General features: G+C 47.0%; 2 protein-coding genes across 9 annotated transcripts in view; one reads left to right on the top strand and one right to left on the bottom strand.

The window, feature by feature from the left end:
- The window catches only part of TSNAXIP1 (translin associated factor X interacting protein 1), a 52620-nt gene extending 51858 nt beyond the window's left edge, over window positions 1-762 (bottom strand). Inside the window, exon 1 of one of the 3 annotated variants that reach the window (XM_005310110.4) lies at window positions 512-762. In XM_005310110.4, the coding sequence (XP_005310167.3) occupies window positions 512-585 (74 nt within the window). In that variant the 5' untranslated portion in view covers window positions 586-762. Of the gene's footprint in view, window positions 1-141; window positions 283-511 lie in introns of those variants that run through there. The other 2 variants (XM_065567529.1, XM_042860255.2) reach the window with 2 other exon arrangements.
- Window positions 763-1563: 801 nt separating this feature from the next.
- Window positions 1564-21204, top strand: part of RANBP10 (RAN binding protein 10) — a 142167-nt gene continuing 122526 nt past the window's right edge. For 2 of the 6 annotated variants that reach the window (XM_065567533.1, XM_065567532.1), the window contains exons 1-2: window positions 1677-1901; window positions 2915-3026. In XM_065567533.1, the coding sequence (XP_065423605.1) occupies window positions 3023-3026 (4 nt within the window). In that variant the 5' untranslated portion in view covers window positions 1677-1901; window positions 2915-3022. Of the gene's footprint in view, window positions 1902-2914; window positions 3027-21204 lie in introns of all 6 variants that reach the window. The other 4 variants (XM_065567531.1, XM_005310112.5, XM_005310111.5 and 1 more) reach the window with 4 other exon arrangements.

Raw genomic sequence — 21204 nt, 5'->3', positions numbered from 1 at the left:
TTTTGTGTGTCTCTGTATTGTTACAGACATTCTCGCTGCCCGGTATTTTGAAATACAGCATGCAAATAACTGAAACTGAGGTGATTATCTTGTGTTACGCTGACAACTAAAATATGCCGAATGTTAAAATACGGTGCACACCATTTTTACTTTGGGGGCGCAGCCTTCCCCTAGGCGGGACCGTCCAACGGTGCCCATCGTGCTGTGGGGCTGGAAGGGCTCCTCCAAGTGCCAGCAGCAATTCCCGCAGGCCTGGCCTGGCCTGGCCTTACTCCCGCCCCGTCACTGCCCGGCTCACGGGCCGCTCCGAGCGGCGCCTCCTCGGCCGCGGCTGGCGCGCCCTACTTGAACCAAGCCCCCGAGGAACTGTGGCTCCCTAACCCCGCGCGGGAGCTGCCCTCAGGCCGACAGCGGCCGGCCCACAGCACGGCTCGCCGCCCCCGCGGCGCAGGCTCGGGCCCTCCCCGGCCCCCCGGCGCTGACCCCGGCTCCCACCGCCCCACGACCTTACCCAAGCGAAGGGGCCAGGGCCAGGGCCATGGCCGGGCGCAGACACGGCGCGGGGGTTGTTGACACGGTCACCATGGAGACAAGCCCCGCCCGCCTCCCAGGACCCCGCCTCTGCCATAGCTGGCCGGCGGCCGCCTGACCGAGGGCTGCGCGCCCGCCCGAGCTAGTGGGGGCCGGGGCCCGTGTGGTGACAGAGCCCAGCTTGGGGGGCGGGGTGTCGGTAGGGACGAGGTGTCCCCGCCGAGCTGACCTAGCCCGCCAGCGTGCGCCCCGGGCAAGGCGACGAGTAGCGCTGAGCCGGATACCTGTAGGGGGATAGCCTGGTGAAGGCGGAGGGCAGGCTGTAGGGGAGTATTGGGGGGAAGCGGGGGTGGAGAGGCCGCAGGGGATTCCCTGGGAGAGGCTGGGGGCAGTGTAGGGGAGTACTTGGGGGGAGGGGTTCAGCCCGCAGGGAGTACCCGGGGGAAGGCGGGGGGCGGGGTAGGATGCAGGGCGGGTACGTTAGGCAAGGCAGGGAGGAGGATGCGGGGGGTACCCTAAGGAAGGCGGAGGGCGGGCTGTAGGGGAGTACTTGGGGGAGGGGTTCAGCCCGCAGGGGGTACTCGGGGGAAGGCGGGGGTAGGGTGCAGGGCGGGTACCTTAGGCAAGGTATGTGTGGGGAAGGGTGCAGGGCGGGTACGTTAGGCAAGGCGGGGAGGAGGATGCGGGGGGTACCCTAAGGAGGGCGGGCTATAGGGGAGAACGCAGGGGGTAGTTACCCTGCGGGACCAGGGTTGGTGTGTGCGGCGGGGTTTAGCCCTGGGGGAGGGTGTTTCCCGGGACGGAGGTTATGGGGGTCCCCACACCGGTATGCCCGGGGCACAGTTCTGAACACGGCGCCGTGCCTGGCTCTCCGGCGGCGTTCTGGGGCTTGTAGTGTCTTGCGCCGCCTTGCCAATGTGGACAGCAGCTATAGCGCACTCTCTTTCCCAGCGTGCAATGCGCCACAGCGCAGGGGCGGGGCCCTTGGCGCGGTGCCTCTCGGGAGCTGTAGTCCAGGCGTGCGGGAAGCGGCTTGTGAGGGGTGGGGAGCGGACTCGGATTCCCGTCGGGGCCGCGGCCCCATTGTGGCCGGGCCCGCAGCCCATTGGCTGGCGGAGGGAGCTGGGCCTCGCTCCCCGTCCGGTGACACAATAGTGAATCCAAGATGGCGGATCCGGGCGCAGGGAGCTTGCACGGGGGGGACGCGGGGCTGCCGTGCCCGCCCGAGGAGCAGGAGCTGAGCCAGCGCCTCCGCCGCCTCTACCCGGCCGTGAACCAGGCCGAGACGCCGCTGCCCCGCTCCTGGAGCCCCAAGGACAAGTACAACTACATCGGCCTCTCGCAGGGCAACCTGCGCGTCCACTACAAAGGTGCCGGCAGCCGCGCCGGGAGCCCCGGGCCGGGAGTCCGGCCGCCCTCGGGGCAGCCCGAGGTGCTGGGGCCGGGGGGAGCCGGCACCGGGCTGGTCTAGGGCAGCCGGGGCGCGGCGGGGGCCTGGGCGCAGCCCGCGCCGCCCTGGGAAGAGGGGTTGGGGGGGCAGACCTGGAGTCGGGCTTCTCCCTGCCCGGGCGGCCCCCCGCTGAGGGGGAGCGGAACCGGGCCGGGCAGAGGGGCGGTAGTTCGGGGATCGTGTGTCCACCCCCCCCCAATCTCAGTCGTCACCACAAACCCCGCCGAACTGCCCCTCTGACTTTTTGGGGGGGGAGGTTTGGGGTTTGAGCCGTCCCTCGGGTTTCCCCGGGCGAGGGAGAGCTAAAGCGGCGCTGAGCCCAACCCCCTTGTTCCTGCCTTATATAACACTTTGCGGTGTCATTTAGCTGGGGGCCTGGCTTCTCCTCTGTAAGGCTCTGCCTCCGTAGGGTCTCCTGTTGTCTCTGCCAGCCCCTCACAATGCTGGCTAAAGGGGCTCCCGCCTGGGTACCTCCACCACTTGAGTTCATAGGAAACCACTCAAGTTCAGAGCTCTAAGACCCACGATTTCGTGTTTCTTCCCTCCCCACTGTGATGGAGGCTGCCTTTCCAGAATAGCTAGAGAGAGCTGAGCATACCATCGCCCCTCAGCCTAATAAACACTGATGTCATCTTCATCTTGCACAATTGGTTTGTTTTGGGTGCTGAGATTTCAAAACCGGGGGTAGCATTATGCTTTTTTCTCAGCACCTTGAGAGGGTGGGCAAAGGGAAAGCTGCAGGAGCACATATTGTAGGTTATTTACGTGGTGGCAGTGCAGGCTTGTGTCTTTTTTAACTGACTGAGGAGTCATCTTCTAATTTCTCAGATGCAGAATGAATTTTGCTGTTGCTCTGTTCATGTGGTGTTATTTTGAAATGAAGGGCCTAGGACCTTGCGCCCATGAAGTACTCATTATTCAACTCTTTCCTAGGTCATGGGAAAAATCACAAAGATGCTGCATCAGTCAGGGCTACACACCCCATCCCTGCAGCTTGTGGCATTTATTACTTTGAAGTGAAGATTGTCAGTAAAGGTAGAGATGGGTAAGTGCACTGCTCTAATTTGATTCCAGTGTTTTATATGTGTTTACTAGCTCTGTTTTGCTCAGTCTCCCTTGTTGGAAGGGTTAGAGGTCACTCAGATGACATTTATAATAGGCAGATATGTGGTGAGTTGTTATGTTTGTGTAGTCAACAGGTGGCAAGCCAATAATACATATAGGAATGTAGCTGCTCCCTATGCTGTTTTGTATGGGTAATTATGACAACTTGAGAAGTACTAAGACTCTAATGCAGTTTGAAATTCCGTAGTGTTCCCTTTGTTTCAGTAATGTCTGAATAACTAATAGACAGCTGGAACTGAATAAACAGATATTGCAACATCCTTGATAGCTGGACTGGTTTTCTGTATCACTTACCTTCAGGGGAAATGGAAAATTGTCTCTGTTTCTTAAGTCTGGGAGGGGACAGCCCATAAACTGAAGTATTTCCCTTCAAGGATTCACTCATGTCAAAATATGTGGAAGCTTTGCTAAACAGTTAGGGGAATGTGAGTGAATGAGGGAGTGACATGGGTCATTAATCACTGAGAATTGCTACTTTGTAGAGCCTGGTCTACACTAGAGTGCGGTTGACCCAGCTACATTGCTCATAGGTGTGAAAAATCCACACCCCTGAGCAACGTAGTTAAACCGACTTAATCCCTGCACTAGGTCGACCGAACAATTCTCCTGTTGACCTGTGTGATAAACGAGAGGGAGGGGAGCTCCCTTTTGTGGACACCCAGCCAGCCAGTTAGCTATAAAATCCCTCTTGGAAGCTGTTCTCTACTTACTTTACCTGTAAAGGGTTAAAAAAGCCCATAGGTAAAAAGAAGGAAGTGGGCACCTGACTAAAAGAGCCAATGGGAGGGCTAGAACTTTTTAAAATTGGGAGGAAAAACTTTCCCTTTGTCGGCCTGTTGTTCTCCGGAGAGAGGAGAGGAGATGCAGAGCAGGAACAGGGCTGAACTATGATGTAGGAAACTTTAAGCCAGGTATGAAAAACCATCAGTTCATACCTAGAGATTGCTTATCTGAAACCCCAGATATGTAAGTAAATCAGGGAAGGTCTAGGAAGACATGATTAGGGTTGTTTCTTTTATTTCTTATTGGCTTGTGGACTCCTCTGTGCTAACCCCAGTTGCTTTTGTTTTGCTTGTAACCTTTAAGCTGAACCTCAAGAGAGCTATTTTGATGCTTAATTTTTGTAATAGTTTTTTTTGATCTAGCAAAAAGCCTAAGTTCCAGATGTATTTTTTTTCTTTTTGTTTTTAATAAAATTTACCTTGAGGATACCACACAGGAAGGAATTCCCAAGTGTGCCTTTCTCGGTTCTCAGAAGGTTTTTTTGTTTTTTGTTTTTTTGCATTTGGGTGGTGGCAGCATCTACCCATCCAAGGTTAGAGAGAAGCTGTAAATTTGGGAGTTTACAAGCCTGGAGTGGCCAGTATTAATTTTTAGAATCCTTGCGGGCCCCCACCTTCTACACTTGAAGTGCCAGAGTGCGGAATAAGCCTTGACAACCTGTCTACTGCCTTTCTGGATAGTGGGAGAACTCCTCCCATCACTGTAGGGATGTTTACACCGAAGTGCTAAAGTAGTGCAGGTGCTGGACTGCTTCTGTGCTGCTGTTCTGTTTCAAGTGTAGACGCTCCCTAGCTTTATTCACACAAGCCAGCCAGCTTCCTGAAAGGCCCAACTGAGAAATCAGGACACTTCAGGGCTGGCTTAGTGACTAATATTCTGATACAAATCCTACTTCTAATGCTGGCTTTAGCCCTCAATGTTTGGAAGTGTAGCAAAGGGCAGTGCTGTCCAAATCCGAGCTCTGGAAGAGCTTGAACCTTATGTTTCAACTATTACGGTTGCTGGATGAAAAGGAGTAGCAGTAATTGAGCTCTGGGAAGAGGTCAGTCATCTTGTCCAGAAGCTATCCGTGTGCAGTGAGAAGAGCAGCTATCTAAAGGGAAGAAAACAAGGCCTTTGTGAATGTAGGTTGGATCTGTGTATCTTCTACCATCAGTCCGGGCCCTGGATTTCCACTTGATTAGGTTGTTTTCTGAAGGCTGATTACACCATCGGGGTTAGTGACAGGCAACAGCTGTGGGATTGGGAAATCCTAATGCTGGAGGCAGAATGCCAAGATCAGACTATTCTTCCCATTAAATCTAGCCATTGAAATAACATAGGTTCCTATGGGCTGACTTTGGATTGATTTTCCAATCCAACGTCATGCTCCATAGCGCAGGAACGGCTGGAAGCACAGCAGAGGTGGTACATTGTGTCCATGGTATTAGAAGCAGAACGTGAATGTTGTCACTTTTCAATATTCTCCAAGAGGAAGTTCAGTGAGTAGTGTTGAGTACTTAGTTTGAATCCCATCCAGCCCTCTGTTGTACGTTTATCACTACATTAAGCATTTTTCTGGGAGCAAAATTAAAGGGTGTATTGGGGGACATGGGATTCTGCTAGGGATGTTAGGAGGAGAGGGGAAAAACTAATGTAGTGTTGTGTCGTTAGCAAGCATGGTGACTGTTACATCTGGTTCTTATCACCTGGCTTGTGTAGATGAGCTAGCCCGGAGGACATTGATGCCCACCTGCTGTACAAGTATTTTCTGTTGGCTGAAGTGTGAACACAAGTGTAGCTATCCAGAGGGGAGAACGATATAGGGTGAAATTGGTATAATACAGGACCCCTGTGCAGGTGTGAGGACACATTAGATACAAGGCAGTGTAGGGGATTGTGGGAAGGAGAGTGAGGAACCTAATCAAAATTAAATAATGGGCATGGTTTCTCATTTAGGAAGGGTGCTGCTTTCACCAGTGAGGACTGAAATCAGGAGATGAGACTGTTTATCAAAAGAGCTTCATAGGGGCCTTCTGCCAGCTTGGATCGTAGGGGCTAGGGATGGCATGGTATTTACCAGAGGTGTGTTTTATCACCCAGTGAAAAACTAGTTAATCCCAGTTCAAGGCATTTTCTATTTTAAAAACTGTTCCATTAATGCACACCATGTTACACTTAGTTTTAGTTACATATTCAAATTGTGGTTGCATAAGATAGTAGATTTGTAGATTAATTTATGATTGTACAAACAAAAAGTAAAATGCATAAGGATTAATACTAATATGTACTGAATATTGAAATGTCTATATATTTTGATTTGGCATTTTCTCAAAGAAGTTATGCATGTTATGACTCGTATTTCAGTTTTCAATATTGTGTATACAGGAGTCGAAAACATTTGATTACATGAAAACACCATTAATGCAGAATTGTAGGCTTGATGCTTTAAGCAATCAGAAGCATGTAGAGTTGCAAACTTCCAGTCCAGGTCCATTTGGCCATGCAGCATTCTGTAGTGGATAGACCAAGCCTAGTCCTCCGTTTTGACTGGATGTATCCAAAGTTTGAAAAGATTCATTCTATGCTTGCTGAATTTGCTGGACACTGATGCAGTTATTTTTCCAAGTTTCCCAGTTTAACCCACCCTGTCCTAAACTGTTTTTCCCCCCCAGGAAATTGCCAACCATGGTAGGGATTCCAATTTGGACTGCATTAGTAGTAGTAGTAAATATTTATATTATGATAGCACCCTAAGGCACAGTTAGTTTGTCCTTAAGGTGGACTAGGTCCATCTCATGTGGAGACGGCAGAATCATGTAAACTTGCTGGTTGACTCCCGAGAGCAGAGCTCTTGATCTTGACAAGCCATTTCTCTGCTGCACACCATAATGGTCATTATTTCCCATCATAAGGTTATGAAGTACACAGCCATGTCTACCAACACCGTAGTGGTGTAAAAATCAAATGTCACACTAAGCCTATGGGGATGACATGACCACACCATACCAAAACAATGTGCTGGAGAATTTGCCAAGGCCTCGTTTTGATGTCGAAGGCATGTCTGTGCTTGTTTCCCTGTTGCTGGAGGAGGGAGAAAATAGATGCACAGCTGCATTGAGAGTGCTCAGGCCGAGACCTAAAGCCACAAAAGCATGTAGGTTCTGTGTTGTGGCTGCCACAGCACCCATAAAGATTGCTTGTCCTAGGCATTGCAGTACCGGATCCTGTATCAGTGCTGCACAGCCTCCATGCATACTGCGCTGACTTTTCAAAGACCTCCCAGGGTATGTAACATCTCTCAGGTCTGGGACCCTTTGCTAAATTGTGCTGTGGTACCCGGAAACAATAGGGCTGCTACAACCCCACTAACTCAGAACATCCTTTTGTGGGTTTTGTCTCATCCTTAATGTTTTACTTTTCAGACTATTGGTTTGAGACCTAGAGTATCGGTCCGGTGTATGTGTCTATACTGCTACTGAGCTTGTCAGTGCTTGGTACATTTGTGATGCTAATGACTTCAGTTTAACGAAGTGGAATACCAGAATTGAATAAGGAGGAGAGAAGAAGTGTGTTCCAACAATATCTGAAATCCCTTAGAAAGCAGGTCAAGAGGACTCTTGAAGCTTGTTTCCAAGCTCCGTACTTCAAATCCATAATTTCAGCTTTGTAGCTTGTAGGTTTTTAAACGTACTGTTTCTTGCTGTATTGACAACCATTTAGTTTGATGATGGGATGAGGGATATGTAGTGCTGCTCACTGGGTTAGGATGCTGGGAGAACCAGTTTCAGTAAGTGTGGTTGTGGTTTTGGATGGGGATGTCTGAATATGATTTTGCTTAGCATGAACGAGGTTACTTTGTTTTATTAACTGCATTGGAGACGTGACTTTTCTGATCCGTAGGCTGTAGTGCAGGGGTCCCCAACGCGGTGCCTGCGGGCACCATGGCGTCTAAATGCACCCGCGTACTGGCCAGCGGACAAGCATCCGCCAAAATGCTGCCAACAAGCAGCGTCATCCAGAGGCATTGCTGCCGAAAAGCCACCAGTTTTCGGCGGCGACGCGGCATTTCGGCGGCGATGCCTATTGACATGGCCGCTTGTCTGCGGCATTTTGGCGGATGCTTGTCCGCCGCCATAGTCCTCCGTGTCTTGTTGTCTGGCACCAGCCAGGCGAAAAAGGTTGGGGACCACTGCTGTAGTGAGTGGCATTATGGCAAGACTCCATGGCCAGGCCTAAGTAAAGTGGTGGCACTTGCCAACATATGTGGCTAGGCAATGGGGTAGAGGCCGCTCTGGAGCATTCCACTGTATAAAAGGAGCATTCTGAGGGAGTCAGATTACTAGCTTTTATTTTACCACATGGCACCAAATTTTGCTTTACTACAATAACTTTTTAGATAAAGGGGAGTTTATGAACTGGCGCCAGAGACTGATGTGCCTTGGGCTAGTGCTGCCATCATGCTAGGGTTATCTGATGGTGATAAGGTGATACTGATGGGAGGCAGGGCTAACAAACTTTCACAACACTTGTTCTCATTCAATAAGCTCTTTGGACCCTAGACAGAGCTGAATTCTTGGAGACTCTGGAGGTGGCAAGAACTGAAAACTTGTTGGTAGCTCTTGACCAAGATGCAGAACAGCACTGTTCTCCGTCCACTAACAGAGCAGCTTCCCTCCATGTTGTCTTTCCGTACTCTTTAATACAGCTGTCTTCTAAAGGTGCTCTGCTGGGGGACTGCATGTGCACAGAGAAGCCACATAGACGTGTTTCCTTGCCCTTCCCCATCCCTAGGCTGCTCTGTTGTCTAAGCATTGGTAAACATTGGCATGGGTCCCAGGTGGATGTTACAAAACAAAGTGCAATATTCAAAGAGCACTGCCTGGTGCCCCCTAAGGAACCCTTGCGCATTTTAGAGCCTGTCGGGTTCACCCACTCTCCTCAGCTTTACTCCCTCCACATTCCAGTTGTGACCGCCACCCTTCTGGCTAAGGAAGACTGACTGACTGCGGCTCACTCTGGAGCCTGGCTGCATTCACTGTTCCTCAGTTTGTCAAATAGATGTGATGTCCGGGGAGGGCTGTGCTGCAACCCCTGCTGGCCTAGGGGCAAGAGCTCAGGACTTGAAGGCACACCTGGATGCCTCTTTGTGGCAATTCAGAGCTTCCATTGAGCTATTTTACATATTCATCATGGCTGGAAGCACAAGCTCTCTCCCAGGGACTGTGTCCCATCTGTATATTACTGCAGTATGTCCTTTCACTCTCCTATGGGTTGGAGCTGATTTAGGGCACCAGGAAACTTATAAAACCTCAATCTCAGATCTAGGAGGAGTGGACAGGACATGTTGTTTGCTGACACTGTTGCCTCTTTAGGGAGGTACCATGCTCGTCATCTCTTGGAGACTGGAGAGGAGGAACTGAATAAGCTGGCCTGGTACACTGGAGATCCCAGCAGTCTGCTGCAATTGGTTCCAAGCTCCCCTAAGACTTGCTGGCCTTTGAACTTCCTGTGTCGTCCTAGCGTGCTCTTGAGCATCAGCAGTTAGCATGGCTTGATTCCTGACGTGTCCGGTGGCTTACCTTATTTAGCAGAGCTGTTTGTGGTGACTCTTCTGTTCATGACCTGTCCACAAACAGATCACGATTTTATCAGTGTCACATTCATAACTGTTTAGCCTGTGGGCTTTGCAAACAACTTTGAGGTTTTTGTGAACTATTTGTGTCTTTGCTCCTGTGTGTATCTATTTGAGCAGTTTGATTGGTCACAGAGTCTCAATGCATTTGCTCCCTGGATTGGCTGAACTACACCTGTAAACAGGAACCTTGTCTGAAGAGCTCCTTGGAGTGTGGAATTTTTCAGGGACAGGGTGGGGAACAGTTTACAGAGAAGCTTAGGAGCTAAGCTGGTTTTGTCAATTTTGGGACATTTAAGATATTTTCCTGTCCTCTGTTGCACAGAATAATTATCATATTTGGCTAAGTATGTTATACCCCAGATTTAAAAATAGCTGGGTTTCTTCATGACTAAAGGAGAGAGAAATATAAAGGCCAGATTTATTGGCTGTCTAGCAGACTTCTACCAAGTCATCTCTGCTTCCTTCCCCCTTTTCCATCACTTGCAGTGCTGCTTTGCCAACTTTGTTTCTTTTTAGCTTGTGATGGGTCTGATGGCTCTCCCCGTCAGCTGCCTTTAGACAGTATTCTGATGGCTCCCGGACGCCAGCAGATCCATCTCTCTGGCCTCTGCTTTCAGTAGTGGGGGTTTTACAGCATGGTTGTCCCTAGGTGTCGATCCATTGCCTGGCCATACTAGTTCTGTGTTTTTGCAGATGGACAGGTTCACGATTCTTTGTCCGGTGCCTAATGATTCCCTGCAGCTGCTTGTGCTGAATGATCCCTCGCTTTTATTTAATGTTTCCATGTTTTCAAATTACTGGCTTTCCCCCTCTTTTTAGTCTTGTCTCTGACATCCTTATTCCCAAGCAGCCAGCACATACAGGGGTGGCTGTGGGAGCATTTTGAGAGGGAATGTTCATTTGCATGCTAATACTGACGTTTGCCTGAATAGAAGCTGCTCCTCAGACATTTAAGCAAATCGCAAAAAACTTGAATGTTCATGGTAAAACGACCAAAAAGGAATGAGTGTGGCTAGAATGGAGTCACAGTTCAGATTGTGAATATGTTCGCAAACAATCTTGCCTAGGTCTGCTGCTGACTGTGGCTGAATTCACTACTCTGTGCTAATCCTTCGCTGCTCTGAAGTGTGCACAGGCTTTAGGTTTCTTTGTCACCCTCACTTCAACTGATAATACGTGGCATTGAACGCTCTTTTGTGCCCTGCAGTATTGCTTTGCTAAGATTTTATCAACTGGAGCACTACTGAAAGCAGAGCTTGAATTTAATAGTGGTCTGGTGTTCTGGGGGCTGGGATCTCTGGAATGTGTTTGGGAAGAAAAGCTTGTGGTGAGCACTGACAATGCAAGTTTTGAGGGTGATGGAGACCCCATTGGAAGCAGATTAAGCAAGGGTGTCTTATCTTTACCCTTTCTCAATTGCAAGACCTTTCTAACCTCAGCCTTGTACCTGGCTTCCTCCTGTTACCTCACTTGGCTTTGGTGCAGTTGTGATTAATGTCCTACGGTGCACATGGAGTGAGGGATGTCTTTCAGGTTTTGTGCTGGACTGGTTTCTCTTGTCCTACTGAAGATTGGTTTACCTGGTTAGGCGCTTATTTATTTGGCATATGCAATCTGGTCAAGCAAAGCCACAGCGTTCTTATCAACGATGTTCAAGGCACAAAGACCTTCAGGAAGTTGCCATTTTGAAGTCCTCAACAATATGTGTCATGGTTTGTGGCTGGCCGCATTGACATAGTGGACGGTCTCCAAAACACCACCGAAATTCTGCTGCAGCACAAATTCCGTGTCTGGTATGAAACCAGTTCAGAAGGCTCCATTGCCTTTGCGGTAAATTGCATTGAGTGGGTCCAATTATTTGTCACTTTCTCTGCGGACCATGAAACTCGCCATGCATCCTCTACTGTAAATCCCTTTCCTGGTCAACTTATCCACAACAGGTGACAGGGAGGGCAGATGACCTGCGGTGGATTAAACATGTCTTTAATTAACAGTAGATGTGGCATATCACGCAATTTCATCACTAGCTTGGCTATGCTTTCCTCTCTGTGAACACTGAACGGAGCAATATTGTAGAGAACCGGTAACCATGGTAGAGGAGTAGTTGAAATAATATGCGTGGTGGATTAAGTTGTACGTGGATCATCTTTGTGTGAGATGAGCGAGCCTATACTGAGCGCTATATCCGCCGCTGAATGAAAGTGCCAAGGCTGAAGTGCAGAATGTTTGGGCATTGGTGCCCCATTTCATTCCGGCCAGTTTTCTGAGCAGATCGTTGTGTGTTTTGACCTTAGTCGCTGTATTTGTAAGATGGTCACAATATGTGAGAGTTCAACCCAACGTGAAGCCTAGATAGTCCTGTTGTGAATCATGCTTTAGTCTCTCACCATTGAGAACTGCCTTATAGAGACAGAAGCAAAGGTTTCCTTCCTCTTCAGAGCACCAGCTCTCCAAATAAGCCATGATGACAGTAGCACAGTATACTCCTTTGAACTTGAGATCATTTTTTCGGTGTTAATCATCCAGTCTCAGGGTTTGAATTCACATTGTCTCTGCTAGGCTGTGCTGAAACATCAAGAGGGCAATGCTGTCAGTTTCACGAGCAGGCTGACAGTCGCCAGTATGGAACATGTCTCCTTTTCATTTGCAAGCCCTCTCCTGTACACTGGTTTTGGCCTTGCATCCTTGATAGAATGGTTTGTTTTTATTTAGCAGCCTTCAGACTCCCATCTGCACTAGAAAAATGGCCTGTTGCTGAGCATCCCAGCTTCTCGTTAGCCGATGAAACCGGTTGAAACACTGATGCACACAGGGTAAACAGTTTTTAGCAATGTTAGTGTGATTGGGAACATGCTTTGTTAGTCTACAGGACAAATAGGATAACAATTGCACTCATCTAGTCTACAATCAAAATGAATAAGCAGTGAATGAATGTGGTTTGCAGTCACCAATTGCTGGGGTACTTAATCATAGAAATGTAGGACTGGAAAGGTACCTCAATAGATCTAGTCCAGTCCCCTACGTTGAGGCAGGACTAAGTATTATCTAGACCATGTCTGACCAGTGTTTTTAAAGAAAGGGTTAGACAACCTCTGAAGACGGAGATTCCACCAGCTCCCTAGGTAACTTGTTTCAGTGCTTAACTACCCTACAGTGGGGTCCCTCTCCTCTCCAAACCTTGGTTCACTTGCAGTCATTCTTGATGGGATATTGTGAATTCCCACCATTTCCCTACCTATCTCGTCTTCTCCTCACCCCGGGACCTGGCATTATGGCAGTGTTTAATTGTTATCTGTGGTGAACTAAATTGGGATTCTCCTTCGAGCCAGGCAACGGTGAGTCTAAAGTACTGGTTATAGAACAGTGCAGTTTTTATTCCGCGGTGTCACGTTGCTCTGAGACTCCCTATATTCAGCTATAGACGAGTGCCGAGTGTTTTCAAGGCCATTATCTCATGAGCCATTGGTGCCCAAAACATTTTATACAGCTGGGAAGCTGAAGTTCCCTATTTTTTAACGGGATAAGGCATGCCTCAAGCATGGAAAGGATGATTGGGTTCAGGTCTTAAAATAATGCCATTCTGATTGCCATCTTTTTCCTTACTTAAGTCTGACCTGATTTTAGCATCTAACTCAAATGGCAAGAACTAGAACCCAAAGCCGTATGCCCTACGAACAGCATGAGGTCCCATCATTCTAGTGATATGAAACATTAATCTCTGATTCTAGCTATTTGTGATCTGGAGCTAAAATCATATTAGGACTCAGTTGGTGTTGAGAAAGCAAGTTAATTGGAAGGACAGGATTTTAGGGTCTAGTAATTTATTTGTGAAGGAGTATAAATGCTTTCAGAACCCAGTAAGCTTTCCATACACTAGTCTAGTTCAGACTTGGAACAATTTACCAAAGATTGTGGTGGATTCTTTCAAGATTGGATGTTTTTTTTTTTTAAAAGATCTGCTCTAGTTCAAACAGGAATTATTATGGAGAAGTTCTCTGGCCTGCATTATAGAGGCGGTCAGACTAAAGGGTCCCAGTGGTCCCTTCTGGCCTAGGAATCTATGAATAAGAAAAGGAACCCTTGTGTAACTTAATTTTTATTGCTCGGGGGCCAGTTCTATGCATTCACCTGCTTCTCTGGTCTTCAGTGGCCTATATAATAAAATGTGAAACCAAGGAATTATTGTTGCATGACAGCGCTACCATTAGTCCACCACACAATCGGAGCACGCCATTGCCTTACTGCAGGTAGTGGCTTGCAAAACTAGCTAATCCATGGCGAATGCAGTCTGTGTTCTGATTCCTCTTTACTTGTGTGTAAGTGTTCTCATTCTAGGAATACAGCCTGATGTTCAGGCCTGTAACTTTGCCTCTTGAAATTGATGTGATTTGTAATCAATGTCCAGTGTGTTGGTGTGACACTCTCAAAAAGAAATGGGTGCCCCATTGCCTGCGACAAGTAGACAATTGACATGTGCTCGCAACATGCATTTTCTGCCTCCATTTCCCTCTTTAAAATGGGGCTGAGCCTTGTCTACCTCATCGGGGTTGAGGCTTTTTTAGTATTTGTAAAGCACCTTGGGGAGGAAGGTGCTAAATTATCATTTATCAAGGTGCAAATCTCATTTTCAAGCTTCTCAGAGAATTTCAAACACAAAGGGGCAGAGATTATTTGTAACTTGTAGTATCTGGAGTTGTCTGAGAACCAGGGGGAAAGCACATGTTCCTTTGTGACTGAATTAATCTGCGCTCCCCTATTGTTTTATTTACTAATGGTAGCACCCAGTGTGTGCTGAGCGCTTTCCAATCACACAAGGTGCATGGTCTCTTCTCCAAGGAGCTCAGAATCTAAGAATACCAGAAGTCATGCCTTTTGCCAGTGAGGGTGTAAATACATTCCCGCCAGCCTGGGTGTACTTCCTGTGTGTGTTCAACTGTGACAGCAGACTGAAATTAGTGGAACTTCAGGATGTACTAGGTACACTTAGCATTACAGGGCAGGTTTGTTTTTCCCAGCTGCCTTCCTGTGCTCACACAAAGCTCTCTGAGTAGCTTACCCTGAATGAATGCTATAGCTAGTCTGTGAAAGTCATTAGGCTGTAGGTGGTGGGGGAGCTATTAATACAATAATACACAACATGGACTGGGATTTGTGTAGCTTTCACAGTAACTTAATATCCATATATATAGCATGTGTTATTTGTAATGCACTTAGAAGCCTGCAAATGAAAATGACTGAATCTTGTAACATCCCCAGCAGTGTCACTTCTAAAAGGATCTGAATCGTCAGTCTTTCCTCTCCTGTACCTGTGAGGGGGGTCTCTGCCAACTGGCAGATGAGGGCCTCTCTGATGTCGTGATAGAGAAGCTGTTTGTACTGGAATCTTGGTCTTTGGCAGGTTCCCCAGGGACTCATGCTGGCACTACAGGAAAGCCTTTCAGCTGCTGGGGTTGCCTGTCCCATGGATAGACTTCTCCCTTCTCCTGGGGACCATTTTGCTTTGACTCACCTAGAAGACCTAAAAATTGGTTGCTTGTGGGGGTTGGAGACTGAAATCTATAAGGCGTGTTTTAGAGGTTTAAATAGTGCTTTGGGTGTTGGGACTCCAAAATCCTATTCTGGCTCTACCCCGGACTCATTAGTTTTGGATGAGCACTTCAGAGGACAGGTCTGAGTGGGGGAACGGTATCATCTCCAAAGGGCATATAACTTTACCTTTTAGGGGTTTGTTAGGCTTAATAAATGTAGAACACCTGGAATCCTGGCGGAAAGGTGCTATAGAAGAGCAAGTTATCTTCTATGAAGTCTTCGAGCCTTTCATAAGGCACATTTGCATCTAGTTAGCAGGAACAGATAGGCTACATGACCCACTATGGAGCTCTTCCCACGCAAATGGTTCTACGCCATTAAAATGTGCAGTGGTATTGAGGTGGGAGGGTCATTGAGGAGATGTTCGAATGCTATGGTGATAGCACCTGTATGTTAAATTGAGTTAATGTGTTGTCTTAAGCTACAACTGAGAATATATCTTTAGTCTCTGTCTGTTCCCTTAGTGAGCATTTATTCGTATCAGGAAGATGTCACGTTCAATCTGACTGGCAGACTGAGAGGCTGAGGACTATGCTGCAGGTCAGGATTGAAGTCCAGCAGCAGAATTGTAGGGTTGGCGGTGGCTGTGCCAGTCCTCGAAGAAGAAGAAGAGGTGCTGTGGGCCTGGATGTAGGTGCATTGACAGAGCCGTGTGCACATTCCCTTCTGACACTTTACAGTGACTGAAGCACTGAGTAACTTAATCTAATACTTTTCATAAACTCAGTCACAATTTCCTTCCTTAAAAAGCATTGATTGGGAGCTCCTTGGGGTTAGAAGCCTGATTTGCTAGTATAGGCACCTGCATGATGGTGTCTCGGTCCTAGTTGGTGGTCTTTGGGCGCTTCTGTAAAACAAATCAAAATTCTTAGGCAGAGGTGTGGTGAGGAGTGAGGGGTCGCTGTGGTATCTGCTAGGTTATAGATAACGGAGGCGACAGTCACGTCTTCATCTGTTCTTTTGATTAAATCATTGGCTTATTCCTTTGTGTGTGTTTCTGGGTTTTCTTCTTCTTTAGAGGATGGCTTATCGATGAGGTGAGTGGCAGCATGAGCTGAAGCTTGTGAGGGTAGGACTCTTCCTAATCTCTCTTGTGCCTCTTGTTGAGATGGCCCTTGAGTCCTAAGCCTGGCCTCTTAGGGCATGCCTATGCTGCAGTTAGGCACTCGTGGCTGTCACATGCCAGCTGGCTCGGGCTAAGGGGCTGTTTAATTATGGTGTAGACATTTGGGCTTGGGCTATAGCCTGGGTTCTAGGACCCTACAAGGTGGGAGGGTCCCAGAGCTCAGGCTACAGTCCAAGCCTGAATGTCTGCACTGCAATTAAACAGTCCCTTAGCCCGAGTCAGCTGGCAGCCCTTGGTATCTAATTGCAGTGTAGACATACCCTTAGTCATAATTAAGGGGCATGTCTTCTGTGGCTGGGATGGTAGCTTTAAACAGTGCAGACCTCCCCTTACTATCTCTCCAGCCCATGGCCAGTTTAAGCATCTAAAGACTTCTTTGTTGAGCTCTGAAAGTGTGATTCTCTGTATCCCTCCCAACCCTCCTGCTAGCCACAGGTCCCCCTCTGATGGTCTTCCAAGGACCCCAGGAGGGGAAACCAGTCCATGAGCAGAGTGCCCTGTGTGCTCTGGCTAGCTGGACCAGAAATCTGCAACATGCCCTTCGTTTTGGAGCTCTCAGCTATGGTGAACTAAAAGTTCTGTGGCAGATACAAGTACTCCAGCAGTAGTGTTTTTAGTGAATTACATATGAAATTTAATACAAGCTGTACAGTATCCCCGTTCTAATGGAATATCTGGACAACAAAGTTTTCTTTGTTTCAGATTTTTGGATGGCTGGAGGTTTGGGATTTTTGGCACTCAGGAAGTCAAGCAGTTCTGGTTTTTTGGCACTGGGAGACAGATTGAGGCTTGGAGTTGGCATTTTCTTTACCTCTTCATTTTGAGTATGGCACAGGCAACATTAAACATTAGAGAAGATAGGTCTTTAAGTTGGTTTTCCCCGCCTGGTATCTGTCGTCTTACCCAGCAGTGATAGATCAGCAGGTTAGCTGTCTTCTGCTGAAATGATCAGCAGTGAAATAGGTGACAAGGTTAACATTTTGAGTGTAACTCTTAGGCTGCAGGGTTAATCTCCATAGAGATGAAAAGAGGCAGTTTGCACCTCTTAGACCTGTTGTTTCAGGTTGTGTGCAAACTCAAGCGGCTTTGTATTGGTTATATTTAGTTTTTTATTTTGTCTCTTATCTTTGCAACTATAAGGTCTAGAACAGGGGTAGGCAACCTATGGCATGCGTGCAGAAGGCGGCACGCGAGCTGATTTTCAATGGCACTCACACTGCCTGGGTCCTGGCCACCGGTCCAGGAGGCTCTGCATTTTAATTTAATTTTAAATGAAGCTTCTTACACATTTTAAAAACCTTATTTACTTTATACACAACAATAGTTTAGTTATATATTATAGACTTATAGAAAGAAACCTTCTAAAAACGTTAAAATGTATTACTGGCACACGAAACCTTAAATTAAAGTGAATAAATGAAGACTCGGCACACCAGGTCTGAAAGGTTGCCGACCCTGGTCTAGAAGCTTAAACTTTTATTAGAATTTAGATTCTGGAACACAGTTATGTAAAGAAAACGATACCAGAACGTCTTCCTTGTTCAAGCCATTTATGTGAGTGCAAAGTCAATAGGTGCAATGCATCAGGGATCAGCATTGAGTCCTTTCTTGTTTGTTCTTGTCCTGCAACCCCACAAGGAACATACAGAAGGAGACATCTTGGTGTGTATTGTCTGCAGATGATATCATTCTATGCAGTGAGGAGAAAGATCACCTAGAAATGGATATTGATAAATGGAGAGATGTGTTGGAGAAACCTAGGCAGAGGAAAAAGAATAGATGGTATGTAATTTCAATAATGTGAACACTAAAGAAATATCCTTGAAACTAGATGAGTAGAGAGTACTGAAAACAAAGGTTGAAGTATCCGGGTTCCAGAATCTGGGGAAACGGAGGATGAAATTAGAGCTAGGATAATAAATGCCTGGCTCAAATGGAAAGAGGTGAGTCATGTAATATGTGATAGGAAGATACCAGTAAGATTAAAAAGGAAGTCTATGAAATGATGGTTCATCTACTTTTAATATATGGTACTGAGTGTTGGGCAATAAAGAAGAAACGTGAACAAACGATCTGTTCCACAGAAATGCGAACGTTCAGACGGAAGAGTGGCTTAAACAAGAAAGACCAGATGAGGAATATGTGTGTTAGAAACCTGCTCAACATACATAAATGAAAAAATAAGGGAACACGGGCTCATATGGTTTGGTCATGTAAAGCGCAGTCTTGGCAACGATGTGGTTAAGAGTCCAAGAGATCTAGACTGAAGGAAAAAGACCGAGGCCAACCCAAGAAGAAGTGGCCGGATGTCCTAAAGGAAGACATGTTAGCATGTGAAGTGATAGAGACTATGGCATTGAATAGAGAACTTTAGTAGGAGAGGACTCATAGAGTGGACCCCATTTGATGGAATTAATGTGTGGAGGAGGAGGAATCAGCATTCAGTTATGTGACAGTTTAAACAAAACGGATAATTAAGTGGCCATTTACCCTAGGGGTTCTCAACCTTTTTCTTTGCGGCCCCCCAACATAAAAACTCCACTGCCCTGCATGTGCATGGTTTTCTGCATATAAAAGCCAGGGCCGGCGTTGGGGGGTAGCAAGCAGGGCAGTTGCCTGGGGCCCCCGCAATGGTAAATTGCTCAAGCTCTGGCTTCAGCCCCTGGTGGCCCGGCTCAGGGCCCCAGGCTTCAGCCCCATGCGGTGGGACTTTGGCTTTCTGCCCTGAGCCCAAGCAAGTCCAACACTGGTCCTGCTTGGAGGACCCCCTGAAACCTGCTCGTGGCCCCCCAGGGGGCCCCAGGCCTCTGGTTGAGAACCACTGATGTAAAAGCTGGGAACATATTAAAACTGGAATGATTTTAAAAGGTTTCTGACTAAGTTTTTACAGAAAGTTAAATCTGGATCCCTTCTGTAAGTGTTTTCTGGGAAGGCAATAGCTGGATTTTCTTATAAATGAAATAAGTCCCCAGTTAAGGCTACAGTTTAAAAATAAAGTTAAACTGTGATGTTGTGACCAGTGCCTGGATTTTTATATAAGTGATTAAAATCTCTAGGGCTTCTATAGCATAGTAGTGATGTGTTCTTACGCCACACTTGCCTGCCCTTCAGTGTTGCAATGAAAAGAGTTTGACGAGAAAGATAAGTGAATAGTAGGAAAGGCAACAAAGGAGTGGCTGCTTAAGATCTTCCCCTAATGTAATTGGGGCACTGACATAATTAGCCCCAATTGAGCTGCTTCTATTTTGTTTGAAACCTTCCCAGGTTTCTTAATGCTCCTGTAAAAATTATAGTTTAGCCACTGTATTGCACTAGTTCAACATACAATGCCACTTCCCCTATGCATAGACACCCGCCCTTAGCTGTGGGTGGGTTTGGAGTCTGCCGTCTGCCTGCTGAAGCAAGACAGTGTTTTTGAATTTGACAGACTTTTACAAAATCCTTAGAAGGCAACGATTAGTTGCATTTAATCCACTATTTGGGATGCTACAGAATTGGGCATTCAGGAATTCAATAATCTTTGTAAATGATCAGACTCCTTTTGGTGCTCAGTGTTCTCTCCCCACCCAGGCCACTGCAGGACAAATGTCTGCTTAACTCAACTTTCATTTTGGTTTCCTCTGTAAAATAAACTCTCGGTTCTAGGTGCACTTCCCTTTTGCTGTCCATTCCATCTCAGACTGCGTTCCATCCTCATAGTCTAAACGGGCATCGACAATGGAATGTACTCATTCTTACAAAAAATATACTCCATAGGAAATATACCCAGTTAGGGCTCTGATTAATAATCAACAAAACACTACCCAGTGTATTGGGTGAATAATCTTATGTAGTCACAGTACTAGTATGGAAATGTTTAGACTGGCGGTGGCTTAGGAGCAGATACTATTTCAGTCTGTATCCTACCAGACTTTGTAGCCATAATATGCACTGGTACAGCTCCAACAGATAGCAGTGGTGGTACACATAGTGTAGATGGGGCTTGGGCATAGCTGCTGTTGTCACCTAACCCTGATCAGTAATACTTAAAATACTGCTGCTGATGTTGAAGTATGTTGTTGCTGTTAATCTGTGATAGTGCTCGCTATGTGCTAGGAGCTTTCCAAGCACTTGAGGACTGTCCCTTCTCCAAGGAGCTCTCGCAGTCGGAGCTCTCGCTCTTCAACTTGCTCAGAGCAGGGGCGGATGTTGAAATGTGCACATCTCTTCTGTATAATAATACACCTAACTTCTGCCCCTTCCTTAAATGAGTTCCATTTGGAAGAACTGTCTCTCTTCCTTGGTTAATATTTGCCCAACCCCATGGCATTTAAGCCAAATGTATCTGTTCTGCAATACAGCGTTATGTGGCTTTGAGGACTTTGTAATTGATGTCAACATTTGGAATTCATGAGCCAGCCCTGTGTCCTTTCCTCTGTATTATTCTTTGTTGTCATTCGTGCCATGCCAGGCACTAGGTAATATTTAGTGAAATAATGGAACTGTAATCATCCAGCATTGTGAGGTGCCTGTTATGCTAGTGCTGATCTTGGCTTTTTACCATCCCACGGGAATGATTGCATGATGTTGGTTCTCTCGGAGGCAGTGAATAAACACTGAATTCATAATTAATATATGGCACAGCTACAGTTTAATTTGTGTGTTGCCCCACAGGGCTGCAATTTGCTCCCTGTAACTAGGTTAAATTAAATTTTGGCTATTAGTGGATATATGTTAATCTGACTTGCAAGTCTCTGTTAAGCAGGATACCCAAGTATTTCATCTTATAGAAGCCAATGCAAAGCCTTGTTCTTTGGATGCCCTTTCCAGTGAATGATCTGGTAGGAGGACATGGGTATGTCCAACCGAGGTAGGGAAATGCATTAGGTGGCAGGCTCTCTTTGGGTACTGTGGTCAGCAGTGAAATAGGTATGATTGCAGGAATGTCAGTAGTATTTAGGAAGGAACAATCAGTTTCACACATACAAAATGGGAAATGACTCC

This window comes from Chrysemys picta, chromosome 14 (genome assembly GCF_011386835.1).
Source record: "Chrysemys picta bellii isolate R12L10 chromosome 14, ASM1138683v2, whole genome shotgun sequence".
Lineage (NCBI taxonomy): Eukaryota > Metazoa > Chordata > Testudines > Emydidae > Chrysemys > Chrysemys picta.
Note: the sequence above shows the minus strand (reverse complement) of the source record. Positions and strands in the feature narration are given on the sequence as shown.